The following is a 17,399-nucleotide window of genomic DNA, read 5'->3' as shown; positions in this document are numbered from 1 at the left end:
TGACCAGGCCTAGGGACCCTACCCGTGCATGAATTTTGTGCACCGGGCCTCTAGTATAGATATATTTAGGTAGTGTTAAAACCAGACAAAGTAATTTTTTATACTCTGGTTTGTAGTTTTAAAAATAATTCTGTTGAAAAAAATTTTTTTGACCCCCATATTTGAGTATGGCCATATTAGAGTCCATTTACACAGTGTTAGAACCAGTTTGCCTTTTTAATATGATATGTGAGGAATCTTAAAACCAGAGAGATTGAGTGGCTTCAGCCACATGGCTAGTTCCTGCTAAAGCCAGGTTGACAAACCCTTAAATGTGTCCTTAAGTCCTAATCTAGTGTGTTTGGCAATATATCAGCTTATAATCTCTACTTCAGAGGACAACACAGACAGACACTGTGAAGTTTAACCCTTGGGTCCCTTATCATTGAAGAGTTTTGAGTTACAGAGCTATGCACCTCTGCAAGGTCTGTTCAGTAGGCTTTTTTCTTTCTTTTCCTCTAGTCATTTCTTACTTGCCTGTATTCAGTTTCTAAAGTTTATGACCTCCCAGAAAGAAGAAGGAATGGCTGGGTCTCCTTTTAACTTTGCTCAGTCATAGAGTATGAGCACAAGGTTAGCTTTGACCTGGCATTGAGGAGTGGAATTGTTTCTCCTTGTCAAACTGGTAGACTTCTGGGAAGTCTTACAGAATCTAATCCAGATGAATTAACAAAAAAGCAGATATATTTTCATTTTCTTTCAAATGGTTGAGAAAAGATAGGTTAAGTTTGTGTCAATCTTCAGCCTCACACGAGGACCCAGGAGGCTTAGAGATGTAGTTCTTAACCTTCCTTATGCTGTACTCCTATAGGGCTTTGGGGCTTGGGTGGGGATGGGGTGGGGTAGGGGTTCAGAACTTTGATTAGAAGCCTAATTATCACAACACTTTAAGGCCTCTTGTCTTGGTTTCTTTCTTATTTACTAAACAATTAACCTTTTTAGGGAAACAAATTTCAGGGCCATTCTCTTGAGGAAGTTGCTGGGTGTTTATTAAGAGCCAGGGACCAGCCCTAACCAGTTTGGCTCAGTGGATAGAGCGACAGCCTATGGACTGAAGGGTCCCGGGTTCGATTCCGGTCAAGGGCATGTACCTTGGTTGCGGGCACATCCCCAGTAAGGGGTGTGCAGGAGGCAGCTGATCCATGTTTCTCTGTCATCGATGTTTCTAACTCTCTATCCCTCTCCCTTCCTCTCTGTAAAAAAATCAATAAAATATATTTAAAAAAAAAAGAGCCAGGGACCAATAGAATTTCTAATAGGCAGGCAGGAATACACCATCAGTGAGTTTTCAGAGACACCCTGGGCTTAAATTCCAGAGGATGTAAACGTTTGGGTAGGCGTGGTAGTATTGATGGTGCGTGTGTTAATATAGGTATGCTGTAACACCCCTCAGCTTCAAATGCTATTTAGAAACTAACTAGTTTTGTAAAGTTACTTTTAAGAATTCTGGATTCCCAAATAGCAGGTGCTTTCTTTTGGTTAACCAAGAAGAACTTGAAAGGACTCTTTTCCCTGACACTACTTGGGTTATCAACTCCGGGCCAAAAAACTCCTGACTTTGGAGACAGGTTTTTCAAAAAGGAGGAGAGGTGACCTTGATGAAACTTCTTTGGGGACATGAGCTATTTCTGGTGCTTCTGCCCAGAGAATAGTTTTTGAAAAAGAAGAGAAGGCATGGTATTAAAAAGGCTTCTGGTGGAGAAAGAAGCTATAAGATTTTTAAAACCACGTACAGTTACACAAAGACAATAGTTTTATTGTTACTAGGAGAGCATCAGTTTGTAAGGACTATTTATATAATACTACAGGCTCAGTGCACGAATTCATGCATAGGTGGGGTCCCTTGGCCTGGCCAGCAATTGGGGCCACCGGTGGTTGTCCAGGGAGAGGGGCTGCAGGAGGTTGGCCAGCTGCCCTGATCGGGGCCAATGGGACCGGCCAGCTGGGGGGAGGGACTGTGGGAGGTTTGGCCAGCTTAGGGGAGGGACCACGGGAGGTTGGCTGTGGGAGCACACTGACCACCAGGGGGCAGCTCCTGCAGTGAGCGTCTGCCCCCTGGTGGTCAGTGCACGTCATAGTGACCAGTTGTTCTGTTGTTCAATCACTTAGCCATTTATATCTTATATGATAAAGAGGTAATATGCAAATTGACCATCACACCCTCACACAAGATGGCTACCCCCATGTGGTCACAAAATGGCCGCCACAAGATGGCTGGCAGGGGAAGGCAGTTGTGGGTGATCAGGCCAGCAGGGGAGGGCAGTTAGGGGTAACTAGGCCAGCAGGGGAGGGCAGTTGGGGGCAACTGGGCCTGCAAAAGAGGGCAGTTAGGGGCAACCATGCTGGCAGGGGAGGGCAATTAGGGGTGACTGGGCTGGCAGGAGAGGGTAGTTGGGGGCAATCGGGCCAGCAGGGGAGCAGTTAGTCAGTCAATTAGGTGTGATCAGGCTGGCAGGCAGAAGCAGTTAGGGGCAATTAAGCAGGCAGGCAGACGAGCAGTTGGGAGCCAGCAGTCCCAGATTGTGAGAGGGATATCTGACTGCCGGTTTATGGGATCAGGCCTAAACTGGCAGTTGGATAACCCCCGAGGGGTCCCAGATTGGAAAGGGTGCAGGTGGGGCTATGGGACACCCGCCCCCCCCCCTCAGTGCACAAATTTCGTGCACCGGGCCTCTAGTATATAGATAAGCAAAGTCTGTGACATTTTAATGAATACTAATAATTGGTTGGTTTGTTCCACTACAGGTGCAGGTTATCATTCGGAATCCAAAGCCAAGGAATATAAACATGTATGCAAACGAGCTTGTCAGAAGGTATAATAAAAATTTCCGTTTTGACTATAGAGGAGCTTTACCTTGAAATTCAAAATTTTAAGCGTTGTTGTATAAAATCATCCTTGTTTTGGACCATCAAATAATTTAGCTCATATTTGTGAGGTCCTTGTTTTATTTTGTGTTGTTTTATTCTTCAAATCATGCTTAGAACTTTTCCTTCCTTTCCCAGATTAAAATCTGTATTTTTGGAATTATGGGCCCTTAATCATATATCTTTTAGTCTTTGCCAAGACGTTGAGCTCTATAGAAAACAGCTCAAAGGCAGCCAATGTGTCTTTCTGTGAAGGTAAAAAAATACTAACAAATGAAAATGGGTACTTTTCTTAGGGAGATCATCCCTTACATTTTCCTTCTGTTTTTCATCATGTAGTTTGTATCATGGAAATTCATTATCATTCCTGAGTTAGCTTTGCCCTTGTACTGAGTTGTGTTTTTTTTCTCTTTGGTTTTTGAGGTTTTGCTAAATTGTTGAATACTTAATGTGGCAGGAATGGAATCAGAAGAAATATTGTTTGTTTTTATTTTGATCCTGACTAAATACTCTTATAGGGAAACCCTTCATTTACTTCTACTTAAATAAAATGTTAATTGCGTATTGTATATCAAGTAAATGAATCTTCCATCCCTTTTTATTTCTATTTACATACCATTTAAAAGAAAGATTATACTTTGTTAGAGATCCAGGCTTTCTGTTACGAATGAAATCCCATAAATAAATAAGAATATTTTCTTATAGAGATATTTTTAAAAATTTATAATAAAGCGAAAAGTTCTCAAAGTGCTTTTATGTTTTTTGTCCTTTATTTTCAAAGTGTGAAATCTTTTCATTATCTAAAAAGAAATGTTTTTCTTATGTAGAACAACTATAGTCCTAGAAATTTAATACATTTGGAGTATATACTCAGCCTCCTCAATTTATACAATGAATGAACTTCTTAAAAGTTTAATGCAATTCTGACAGATCAATGATTTTCTCTCATCCTTGACGTTTCTTTCTCTCTCTCTTCTCTGAAATTAATAAAAAATATATTAAAAGTTTAATCCAGTTCTGTTTGAGCTTTCTCTTTATAGACTAACTTGGAGCTTTAATAGTTCATTTAGCAATCAGTCTTCCTTGTCTTTCTTTCCTCTCTTAACTTATATTCAAGAAGCAAGGAAGCAAGGTGATTTTATAGATCTTTACTCTGTGTAATTTATATTACAAAAGAATATGATTTGTGCCTGGCCAGTGTTGCTCAGTGGTTGAGTGTTGACCTGTGAACCAGGAGGTCACGGTTTGATTCCTGATCAGGGCACATGCTTTGGTTGTTGGAGGTGTGGAGGAGGCAGCCAATCAATGATTCGCTCTCATCATCAATGTTCCTATCTCTCTCTCCTTCTCCCTTCCTCTCTGAAATCAATAAAAATATATTAAGACAAAACAAATGCCAATTTTGTTTCCCTTGTCGGAGGAGATATGTGAGAAAAAATATTGCTGTGAGAAATGTGTGATATTTTACTGCCTATATTTTTGAGAAGTTGTGGTTTTACAATGAATAATCTCTCCCCTTGGTTTCATAGGCAATTGAAAAGCTACAGGCTGGTGCTCTTGCAACGGATGCAGTGACTGCAGCTCTGGTGGAACTTGAGGTATTTCTTTTCTTTACATTTTATTTAAAATATTTGTGAGTATATTTGTTATTCTTAAATGACATGAAACTGCCGAGTTAGTCAACCATCAATTATATGACCAGTGTTTACCAACAATATTAACTAAATTGTGAAGAAGCCTGTGATATTGTTAGATTGTTTTTATTGAGGATTTCTCTGAGTAATATAAAAAAGTTAGTTAAGTTCCTTTTTCCCACATTTTGTGAGATTCATGGATATAAAAGTTACTAGTTACTTAACATTACTGGATACTTACATATCCTCCATATTTTTAGTAGGAAAATTCCTGAAGTTAATTCCCCTAAAAGTAATACGTTTAGAAAACAAAAATTTCCAACTATTTATAAGTGTCTTAAGTGGAAGGGAAAGTTTCCTTACCAACCTAATGGTTCAATATATATTCTGAAGCTATGCTCTGTGAAGCATGTCTTGTCCAACGTGGTTGTTAGGTTGGTCTCCAGTTACTGGAGACGTTGAGGAATTCAATGGGGAGGTGATCAAGTTTGCTCTAATTCTTTGTATTCTAGATTGAGGGTCTCTCAGCTCTCTTAGTGTGGAACTGTGACTACAAGTTTGTTGAGGGGATGTTGAGGTCTTCAGAAGACCAACTTCTGCCAATCACACTTAGAGAAGATAGATTTATATTAGTTAATTTAGAGCAGTGATGGCGAACCTTTTGAGCTCGGCGTGTCAGCATTTTGAAAAACCCTAATTTAACTCTGGTGCTGTGTCACATATAGAAATTTTTTGATATTTGCAACCATAGTAAAACAAAGACTTATATTTTTGATATTTATTTTATATATTTAAATGCCATTTAACAAAGAAAAATCAACCAAAAAATGAGTTCGCGTGTCACCTCTGACACACGTGTCATAGGTTCACCATCACTGGTTTAGAGGATTAGAATAAATAAATAGTTTGTTGGTTGAAAAGACTACTTGGGGAATCAAATAAGATAGGAAGATAAAATAGTGATGAGTTTGAGGCAGAAGGGGATGGTTAGAGTAGATCATCCCAAGTTGACTAGATTATGGCCCTTGTGTTTAGGCTCTCATATCAGGACACCTACCCTGTCATGCCAGGCCCTGCTTTTCCCTGTGAAAATTGCCCAGTGCCTAAAGTCATAGCACTGTTTTTTGTATATTCCCTGAGCTGCACTTTTGATCATGCTTTATACATTTTAATTTCTCCTGTTAACACTTTTAGCTTGGTTTTAGCCAAGGAAGATAAACAAACATGGTGGGCACCAGTTCTATTATAGTTTGGCCTCAGGGGCATCTGACTTGGGGATATGTGGTCCTTTCCTATTGTGACTGATACCAGTTCTACTAATTATTAGCCATATGTCTGTGGGAACCTCACACTTCTCCTTGATCCAGTTTTTTCATTATAATATGAGGATAATAATGCCTGCTTTACAGAGCTGTGAAGATTAACTGAATTAATATGACAATGTGTGGTAAGCAGTTCATAACTGTTAGCAATTACTATTATTAAGAGGTGTTTTAGAAATGATATGTATGATGTGAATATTTATAGTAACTATTAATAACAAGTTTTATAATGTCAAAGAACGGTTAATTATATATTGTGGATAAGAGGAGAAAAGAAATGCAAGAAAGAAGATTGATGTATACAAATCTTACCTTTACTCAACACATCCACACAAGGAACGCTTCATCTAATTTAATTCAGTTGTTAATTGCAGATTACTCTCCTTTGTGCAGAAGATGATGTTCTGAGATTATCTGAGATTACTGGTGTATGGAGTCACTGTGGGTCTGGGGAATGAAGGTTAATGAATGGCTAAAGGATATACTATAATGGCAACTATGAATATAAAATTGAGTAAAATTAAGTTTTCCTCTTTCTTTTCATTTTAGAATAACTTTAATTTCTCCAAGTCATATTTATATCATATTGACTATTTCATTACATTCCTCCCCAGTGAAGTATCAATCATTTCTTAAAAATTTACTTATTTATACTTAAAGTGATTTAAATTACATTTGGAATAATGTGTTACACATAATTAAGTGAACTTCATAATTCTGAATGATGATCTGTGTTTTTTATGAGTGTGGGCATGTGAAGTTTTTTTTAAACACATTTTATTATTTTTGATTGTTACAGAATACTGTTCTAAGTGAGATTAGTGTACTTTCCCCCATTAATTTATTAAATTTGGGGAAGAATTTCAGTGAATTATCTTCATTTTTATTTATTTTTTCAGTGAATTATCTTTAAAAATTCATTCGTATGTGGAATCTTTGATTAAAATGTATATTAGTAGTTTAAAGGCTAAGGCTAACCTGGAAGAATCTTTCTGAATCTTAAAAATTATGTTGGGCCTGGCTGGCATGGCTCAGTGGTTGATTGTCGACCTATGAACCAGGAGGTCATGGTTTGGGGTGCATGCCCAGGTTGTGGCTAGATCCCGGCGGGGGGTGAGGGGGCATGCAGGAGGCAGCCGATTAATGATTCTCTCTCATCATTGATGTTTCTATCTCTCTCTCCCTCTCCCTTCCTCTCTGAAATCAATAAAAATATATTAAAAAAAGAATTATGTTGGAAGTCATGTTATAGTGTCTCCTACAGTTTCAGTCACCGTGCATAACTATGATTCGCAACCTTTAAACAGGGCGAGGTTTTCTTTTTCTTTTTTTAATTATTTATTGCTGAGAGAGAGAGAGAGAGAGATTGATTGATTTGTTCTCCCACTTATGTATGCAGTCATTGATTGATTCTTATCTATGCCCCCACTGGGGATGGAATTTGCAACCTGGATATATCGGGACAACACTCTTAACAAACTGAGCTACTTGACCAAGGCTAAGTAGAGTGAGGTTTTCAAATAAAGAGTTGAAGTATTATAATAGTTTGGGTCAATGGAAAGACATATGAAAATCAGATTCTAATATTTTCTGTACTTCAAGAAATATAAGCAACAATATTGAGTCCTTTCACTCTACTGAAAAGTCCCAGAGGGTCTGATTTATACTGTTATGTTTATTGAACATAATTACTTATCTTAGTTTGATCAATCTATTCAGTAGAGTTTTAATTCGATCTTTTAAGTCTTTTCCTACTTATTGACTAGATATGGACAGTCATACCATTTCTTTTGGACTTTGGGATATACTTTTTGACTAAAACAAAACTGTACTTTTAAAACTTGCCTGTTACATTATTACTTAGGCAGATAATGAAAATCAATTTGAATTTCTTGAACACTTTACTAATTATAAATTGATATGACTGAAATGCCTTATTGTTCCATGTTGGCTAGAAGGGTTTTCTGGCTTTGTATTTTGAAAAATATGAAAATTTGCAGTTAACCCAAGTAGTATAAAGTTCTCTGATCTCAATTCGACATCATACAGGAGGAAGAGACCAAGTGAAAGAAAAGAAAGTTTATATATATATGTATGATATACAACCAAAACATGATGTGTCTAAGTGACCTACATTTAATATAGTCCATCTAGAGTTATCATTGTTCAGCTTTTTTTGGAACCTATTACCTTGTATAGTTACCTGTATCTCATCTACCAGTACAGACAGGTGGTGTTTTCCTAAGATTACCACTTCTGGGCACTAGATTCGGTATTTCTTATATTTAAATAAGGGAGGAGGGCTGAGCTCATAAGTTTCTACCTATTAAACTGATTAGCTTCTCTCTTCAGGGTTTTGGGAGGGAAGTGGCCACTCGTAGGAGAGGTGTTTTTAGTGTGAAAGTGAAAATGATATGACACCAAGTACAATTTGTTTATCTTCAAAATATGGGGAAGGAAATAGATCAGTTTTTAGATCATGTTTTAATAATTTATTATTAAATTTATTTGGTCCCATTGTTTCATTTAGCTATATATAGCTTTTTTGAGATTATCTTTATAACTAATGGTGACTTATATCCATTGGATAGTACAACTCTGATTTCACTCACAGTAGAGAAGATAAATATTGTGAAACAATTTGATCTTTACAGCTAGGGCTATGCATTTGGAAGACAGTTGCTTTCATGGCTGCTTTTGCAATAGTTTTGGTTCAGGTAGTGACAGTGAATTTTAAATTCTAAAGATAATTTTGTAGATTTTAAATGGTACAGCTTCTGATATGAATTTTTTCTTTGAGAAAATTGGATATAGATCTGGGTGAGTCATGATGCCACTTCTAAAGTAGGAAGTGTTTTATAGATTGGGATAGAAAATGAGCTAAAACTCATAAAATAATTACAGAAGCTCCCTTTGCAAATCAATTTAAAAAAATATACTTTTATTGATTTCAGAGAGGAAGGGAGAGGGAGAGAGAGAAACATCCTATATAATAAAAGCGTAGTATGCAAATTGTCCCCTCGACCAGGAATTCGACCAGGGTAAGGAAGGGAGGCCCCAGCCAGTGGTGGCAGCAGGCAGCCAGGGGAAGGGAGGGAGTACCCAGCCGGCAGCCGCTGGGGACCCTACCAGTGCACGAGTTTCATGCACTGGGCCTCAATGATAAGAGAGAATCATTGATCAGCTGCCTCCTGCACGCTTCCTACTGGGGTTTGAGCCCACAACCCGGGTATGTGCCATTGACTGAAATCGAGCCCAGGACCCTTCAGTCTGTAGATTGATGATCTATCCATTGATCCAAACCAGCCAGGGCTTGTTTTTTTTTTTTTAAGTACTAAGGCCTGTTTATAAAAATCTAATAAATAATAGTTGAAATTTGAGTGACAAATCTTTGAGAAATTATTTGTAGTTCTGTGTGAGAAAACTGATGAAAGTGAGATTTTGAAACTCTTGATGTAGCTAGCCTTTGGGAGATTTTGGTTAATTCATTTTAAAATCTGGTTATTCTGGTAGGTGGAATACTCTGCGTTAAAAATAGTGATGGGCTCGAAACCGGTTTGGCTCAGTGGATAGAGCATCGGCCTGCGGACTGAAAGGTCCCAGGTTCGATTCCGGGCAAGGGCATGTACCTGGGTTGCGGGCACATCCCCGCTGGGGGATGTGCAGGAGGCGGCTGGTCGATGTTTCTCTCTCATCGATGTTTCTGACTCTCTATCTCTCTCCCTTCCTCTCTGTAAGAAATTAATAAAATATATTTAAAAAAAAATAGTGATGGGTATAGCTTTCACATTTCATATAGTGAAAGACAAATTGTATAGGCTCCTTTATTAAAAATATTTTGTTGAGTTTATGTTATTCTAAGTGGACACTGCAGTTATTTCATTCATCCTTAAAGACTCTCTATGGTCAGGGGAGATGGTAATTAATAGTTGAAACTAGTTTATTGTCCAAATGCTTCAGCATTTGAAGAGCAGATTCTGTTGGGCACAAGTTTTTATATCTGTCTGCTAAAAATAGTCTATTGTCTTTGGATCTCTATTTAATCTAATATAATACTTATAAACTCTAGGAAAATAAGAAGTAACTTTTTATCCAGATGGCTAGTAATTTGGGATATGAGAGAAAAATAAACCTATTGCATTGTTATATACTTACATTATTATATATAATACTAGAGGCCCGGTGCACGACATTCGTGCACTTAGGGGAGGCGGACCCTCAGCCTGGCCTTTGCCTTTTCGCAGTCCAGGAGCCCATGGGGAGTGGGCTTAAGCCTCAGTCGGACATCCTTAGTCTTGCTACGGAGGTGGGCTGTTGTGCTTGCCAGCCGTCAGCCCGGCTTGTGGCTGAGTGGCGTTCCCCCTGTGGGAGTGCACTGACCACCAGGGGGCAGCTTCTGCATTGAACGTCTGCCCCCTGGTGGTCAGTGTGCATCATAGTGACCGGTCATTTCGCCGTTCAGTTGATTTGCATATTACCCTTTTATTATATAGGATTGTTACATATTTATTTGTATCTCTGCATCTCTTATAGCCACAGCTAGCTCAGCATGCATTTCTCTAAAATAGGAATCCTCAAAATGTCATCACTGTTAAATAGTAAGTTGTTGGTGGACCATTGCCAGGCACCTCTGTGCAGCTGCAGGATTAGGCCACACCTTCTTCCTTTGGCTGGAATTATTTGTGTGCCCCAGAGGGGAGGGAGAGCACCTAAGGCCTGCTAGTCCTTGAAATGCTTAGTGGTATGGAGATGATGTGACTAGCTGCTGGCATATCTAGGTTGGAAGGGAACCTTGGGAAGGAATGACCTGACCCCTTTTCTCTCACCAAACCTGTAGTGAGTTCACTTGTGGGACTTCTTTGTGAGTAGATGCTTAACCACACCCTGCTCCCTATCCCACTTAAGTGTTTGCATTTTATTGCAAAAAAGTGGGGGTATCTGCTTTGCAGTCATTTCTGTTTATTTGGTAAGTTAAAAAGTTACTTAAATTAATGAGCATCTTCACTTGGCTGCATATTTTCTTTTCTTTTGCAGAAATCATCTTTTCATGAGCAGAGGGTAGCTGAGTATTTCTGTGGTTCCTTGTTTCCTCCTTCACTCCCCTCCCCCATAGGACTGACCACATTGGAAAGACAGCTTGATGCATTTAGCTCACAAGTGCCCATTAACTGTAATGTGACTGAAGAGTCTAATTTTAGACCTACTACCTTTGAAAGTCCCATTTTTCTTTTCTATTGATAATATCCTTTATTTTCTGTAATGGGGAAGAGGTCCTGTTTTTATGTATGTGAAGCAAGGAGTTTTACCTTTTTTCTTTTTTAGTACTTAAAATGTTTTTATTGCATGAAATTAGAGTTTTGACTTTAGATGCTCTTTTTCCTCTTCTTCAACTTAGTGTCATTGATTATTTTAGTCAGATCCCTATTTTGCCTGTCTGTTTAGCAGTGTTTCCAGGGGTGCTTCAATATTTCTGTGTATTCTACCTGTTTATAGAGTCTTTATGTTTCTCTGCATTTTTTGTTTTATTTTTTGAGGTGTACACACACAGTTACACTTCATGGAGTTGCATCCAGCCAAGTATCCATGTTCTTCTTGTGAAGAGGCAGAAAAAATCACCTCTCCCAAGAATTTCCACCTTCTGACCAAGGGAAATGTGTCGTGAAGAGCTGTACGCAGATGGAGGCAACTTGTTTGCTTGTTCTGCTGCTACAGCATTGATTTAATTAGAAGACAGGCTGTGGGTGGCCATGTGCAGACAAAGAAGCACCAGACAAGAGCCCAGTTAGCCTGGGACAGTAAAAGTAAGTTACGCTCTTTTCAGAACACTTCTGAGTACTGATGCTGATTCTTGCCTTTCATACTAAGGGGCAACTTGTAACTTACTGTTTGTGCTTACACATTAGGTACATCTGTTCTTTTTCTGAGATCCTAGAAATGAAACGTACTCTCTAGCACAAAGCACCTGCTTAATGGAAAAGCAGTGCTCTTTTTTCCTTTCAGGTTTTTTTTAGACTAAAAAGAACCCTGAATAAATTATTACATTCTAGATTAATTTTACACAGCATCAACACTGTGTGTCAGTTTTTAACTAGGTCAAACCCTTAAGTACAGAACTTGTTATGTTTTACTTTGTACTGATAGTTCTCCTTTCTAGCCATTTCTTAATGAGCTGTATTCGTTTGGCTGAGTCTTTTAGAAGATGTGGCCCAAGACCAGTTCCCAAGGAACATGTAGCTTTATATGTAAACCCTTATTTTGCTTTGGGAATTGTTTCTCTCTGAGAATATATTACATTTTGGAATTCAGTTTTGAGCTACTTTAAGCTACATTTGGTAGTAATTCTGTGTTTAAGCTATGTGGAAGCAATTTAGACTTTTGGATTAAGTGTAACATGTCTTGTCCTCTATTAATAGAGATATTAGATTCATTGGCCTTTGGATTTACAGTGTGACTGTTGAATCGTGTGTGTGTGTGTGTGTGTGTGTGTGTGTGTGTGTATGTGTGTTTGTGTGTGTGTGTGTTTGTATCTATATCATTTGGGCATCAATTTTATAATCTGATTTTATTTATTTATTTTGTGCTTTTGGTAATGAAGCAACTAGGCTAAGAAGAGTTTTCTGTGTTCAGCAAAATCACAGGCCGATGTCATGATGTCAAGCTGAAAGACTGCCGTTAGATTTTACATTTTTGTCCTTCTCTCAAACCTAGGCCCTTATTCAGAATCTGGAAAAGAATGAGAAAGTAATTCTCATAATTTTTAGGAATCCCATCAAGATAACCTGATCCAAAGCAGAATAAACTAATTTTTTTTATTTATTTTCTCTATCATCTAATTTTTATATAGGTAGCAGGCTTTACCTAAGTGTTAAAATAATGAAGGCTGCATCTCACTATAGGAAAACAAACAGCTTAAGGTTGAATTCTAGGCATCTTTGTGCTTTGGCCAGTCCAGCTGCTAGGGAGTTTGTGCTGGCAGCCATTCTCACTCAGGTCAGCCTCCGGCATGGTAGACACGCTTACTGACAGTTCATGACATGTATATACTGTAACACAGGGCGTCAACACTACAACACTTACTAGACTTCTCAGAAAATTCAGAGTGAAGAGCTTATGTTTTCCTTTCTTGGAATATGCGCAGATGTTAACATTTTCTAGTGGGTTGGAAGTCTTTTTAATAAAAAGCAGTTATAAGTTTCTACTCAAAAGTTAGCAATCCCCTCCCCATTCTGACCATGTCCTCACCTCATGATAGAAGGATGGTTTAAGTTATTATAATTCCATGGTCTGTTGGGATTTTTTTGAGTGATATTTTCATACTATTGTCAACATGGTTAAAAGGTGTAATTATTTAGGTTGAAAGGAAGTGAAAGTGGATGCCAAATTTAACTTTACTAGAGCAGCAGCTACATTTGTCTTTTCCATTGTAGCTCGTGTGGAAGAGACAATTCCAGGTGCCACGTGTGCTAAGCTCTTCCCGGACATCATAAAGAATCCAACTAAAATAAAGTTTAAAACTATTTCAGATGTGCACGTCTGCTGAAGCCAATACTTTATTTTAGAGATTTGTGTTATATTTGACAAGTAACTCTTTGTACTGTGATTCTGTGGCTTTCAGTTAAAAAAATAAAAATAAGCTGCTGTGATGTCATTTTTCTGCATAATTATATATGTTTATGTGATAATTAGGCAGATTACTAGTAGAAATGAGGCAAGGACAGATTTGCAGTGCTTTTTTATTAAAATATTTTAAATAATAAATTAGAGAAAAATATGTTGCCATTTTTGACAGACTATTGTATGCTAGATTAACATGTGCTCTAATGAACAAATATCAACATTTGTGGCATTTATTCTGGCTTTTCCCAAAGAGCTTGATGCTTCAAGAAGATCATAAAATGTCCCAGTTCCTAATACATATGCTGTTGTGTGTGAGGTTTTTTTTTTAAACAAACTGTTTTCTTTTGTGTAATTGAATAGTTAAAAAAATGAACTATCACAGATACTAAAATTGCATATTCAACATACTATATTTGACTCAGGTGTTCACAGTGTGATGCAGACAAACGTTTTCTCAACTTGCTTCCAGGATAGCTAAAATATTACTTTAACACACATTTAAAGCAGAGCACTGTAACGATTTGGCTAGATGTAATTCTGGACTAAGTTGAGTAATTTCCTCAGGCATTCCAACTTTGATCAACCACAGCAAGAACTTTTAGCTTGTCTGTAAAGCAGCCAGTGGATCTGTAAATATGTCCTGAGGTAGAGAGAAAAGAGAGAATGCCAGAAACGAAAGAACACTTTCTATCCTAAGAAGCAGCTACAGAATGAAAACGGAAAGGTTTTTGTTTTCCTAGGAACTCTTTTTAGGCAATTGAGGCTCTGATATCTAACTATGCCCTGTGGTTCTGTACTAATGAATGAAAGATACTTCATTTGGGCCTAATAACATGTTTTCTGGCTAACTCTGCTGAAACTTATTGGTTAAAGTCCATTAAATGTTAAATTTTTCATTCTTTATTAATATAATATTAATTGACTAAAAACCTAAACATATGTATCTCAGTAAAGCATGTCTTAGTTGTTTTTAATTGGCTAATATTTGTGTGAAAATATTCTTACATGACCCTGTTTTGGATAATAACTCTAAGAACAGGCAATATCACTAAACAATCTCATATTCCTTTTGTTTTTAATACATGGATGAAAGTAGATTTTCTGGTTTTTATTTTCAGTCACCTGAAAATGAATTTGCAAACCTCTACAGTTTTCTGCATGGAAGCATTAACTAAGAATATTTATAATGGTATATCAGTCTCTGCTATATGGGAACTGCAAGTTTCTTGTATTTTTAGATATAGCATGTTCATATCACATAAAGATAACTTCCCCTGGAAATCATTTAAGGTGCAGTTAACAACTGCTTGCAAACTGGATATTTAAATTGGATAATCTGTCTAGTTTCTTTCTGATCTTGTTTTTGTAGTCCCATGATATCAGATACCATGACGTCCAGTTAGCTTCTGTTGTGAAAATTCTGCTTTTTTAGGTCATTGTGTACCAAACATTGGGAGGAATCCATAATCTTGTGATTTTCATGTTGCAGATACCTATTCTCCAATTAGTGAGTCATGGAGAACAAGGTTAACATAGTTAAAGAAAATTTACTAATGAAAAAAGGCTTATCATGTATCGCTTTCATTTCATTGAGCATTTTTTTCAGCACTGGACAAAGGGCAGTATAACTGGTATATTTACACCTTTAAGCCTTTCCCCTGTATCCTAAGAGAGGTGCAGAGAAATGAAGAATGGGCAAGTTGCGGGGAAGATGGAAGGGCAAAACCTGGATAAGCTAATTGTGATGTTCGTAGGCAGGATACTTGAGTGGATTTCTGAGTTGGTTACCGTGTTACTGTTTCTTTGTTTACCCCCCCACTTTTTCTTCCTCTAAATATTGTCCACCTGAATGGCATAATTTCTTCAAAATTTAATACTTGTTTAATTTTATGTGGTTATTGTCTTGATCTCAAAAGCATTGAAATTTGCACTGAGAATATAAGAGCTAACTTTTATAAAAACTATCTGGGATCTGGGATCTAATTTATAGATTGATTCTCATTATCCTTTAACTATTTTACCTGATTATCACTTTGTCATATTTTGCATGTTATTTGAACGTTTATTTTCTCCCTCCCATAAACCATGTAAGTTTTGTATTCGGGTTACAATTCTTTTAAAAAGAATTTTACTCCAAACTACTAGCTCCAAAGAGAATTCTATCTGTTAGCATCTTGATAATTACAGTTTACCATTGCATAAAGTTGTAGGCGAAGTTGTGTATCAAGGTATTGAACCTGGGACTCTTAAGTACACAGGCGCTGATGCTCTAACCACTTACCACACTGTCCAGGGCTGAATCCACTACTTTTTAATGAAAAACATACACCCACCCCCCCAAATAATCATTGATTTGCATATAATGTTTGTGGCTGCCTCTATGATGGTTATCCAGAAAGCTCTGTATGTCCTTTTATTAGTGCTTCTTCACATTTTATTAATACTTTTTCAATTCATCTAATTTTTCTCCAGTAAAAGTTGAATTCTGGCTTTCAGAGTGGTTAATTTTTGTAGCGCTCATGGCTTATTTTGTGCTTTCTTATTCTCTACCTCCTCTGTGTTGTTGCTGATAGATGCCTTTATAAACCTCCCCACGAATGGGGTTTGCAGAGAAAGTGAAGGTAAACAGCTTATGAAGTTCATTTAGGTTGGAGTTTCTCAAGGTGAGGGCCGTGGTCCCTCTGGATCAGGATCACTTGAGGTAGCTTGTTCAGAAAGATGAAGGTTCCCTATCTTCTCACATGGTCTAAATCACAGTCTTTGGGGATGGCAGTCTGGAAATGTTCATTGCTGATTATTTTTTAAAAACCTGATTATTTTTTATTTTTAGATGACTGTAGATTCACATGCAATTGTAAGAAATAATACAGAGAGAACCCTTGGAACTTGATCCCACAATGGTAACAGTTTTTAAAACATTCGCAGTTAATCTTTTATTTAAAAAAAATTACATGATAGTTTAAAAACTTTTGTTGAAGCAGAGTATACATATACAAAAATATACACATTTATTTTAAAGAGACAATTTCTTGAAATTTTTAGAGTGAACATAGCTGTGTGTAATCAGCCCCCTGATCAGGAAACAGAATATTGTTAGCCTCTAGAACAGCGGTTCTCAACCTGTGGGTCGCGACCCCTTTGGGGGTCGAACGACCCTTTCACAGGGGTCGCCTAAGACCATCGGAAAACACGTATAATTACATATTGTTTTTGTGATTAATCACTATGTTTTAATTATGTTTAATTTGTAACAATGAAATTGGGGGTCACCACAATATGAGGAACTGAATTAAAGGGTCACGGCATTAGGAAGGTTGAGAACCATTGCCCTGGAAGGTCCTCATGCCCCTTCCACTCCCTGCAGGGTCATGCCTGTTCTGAAATGGAGTCATGGAGTATGTAATCTTCTGTATCTGCCTTTTTTGTTCATTAATTGAGGGGAAATTTATAGAACACAAAATTAATCATTTTAAAGTAAGTAATTCAGTGGCATTTAAACATTCCTAATGTTATGCTATATCCACCTCTGTCTTGTTCTAAAACATTTTTACCTCTTTAAAGGCAACCCTGTACCCATTAAGCAGTTGCTCTCCATTCATTCCTCCTCCAACCCTTGGTGACCACCAATCTGCTTTCTCTCTCTATGGGTTTACCCATTCTGGAGATTTCATGCAAATTAAATCACACAATATGTGATCTTTTGTGTCTCTGGCTTCTTTCAGTTAGCACGATGTTTTCAAGGTTCATCCACTTATTCCTTTTTGTGGGATATTATTCAACATTTTTCATGTATATACTATAATTTTCTTCATCCATTCATCTATTGGTGGACATTTGAGTTGTTTCCACTCTTGCTATTGAGAACAGTGTTGCTATGAACATTCCAGTACAAGTATTTGTTTGAGTCAAATTTGTTGGGTTG

General features: G+C 37.4%; 1 protein-coding gene across 15 annotated transcripts in view; it reads left to right on the top strand.

The window, feature by feature from the left end:
- The window catches only part of TASP1 (taspase 1), a 256,206-nt gene that overhangs the window by 17,721 nt on the left and 221,086 nt on the right, over nt 1-17,399 (top strand). For all 15 annotated transcript variants that reach the window (XR_004969959.1, XR_004969958.1, XR_004969960.1 and 12 more), the window contains exons 3-4: nt 2,785-2,852; nt 4,434-4,502. Coding sequence is in view for 12 of the 15 variants with exons in the window: in XM_036322238.1 (XP_036178131.1) it covers nt 2,785-2,852; nt 4,434-4,502 (137 nt within the window). In the remaining 3 variants the exon portion in view is untranslated. The remainder of the gene's footprint in view (nt 1-2,784; nt 2,853-4,433; nt 4,503-17,399) is intronic.

This window comes from Myotis myotis, unplaced genomic scaffold (assembly GCF_014108235.1).
Source record: "Myotis myotis isolate mMyoMyo1 unplaced genomic scaffold, mMyoMyo1.p scaffold_m19_p_9, whole genome shotgun sequence".
NCBI lineage: Eukaryota > Metazoa > Chordata > Mammalia > Chiroptera > Vespertilionidae > Myotis > Myotis myotis.
Note: the sequence above shows the minus strand (reverse complement) of the source record. Positions and strands in the feature narration are given on the sequence as shown.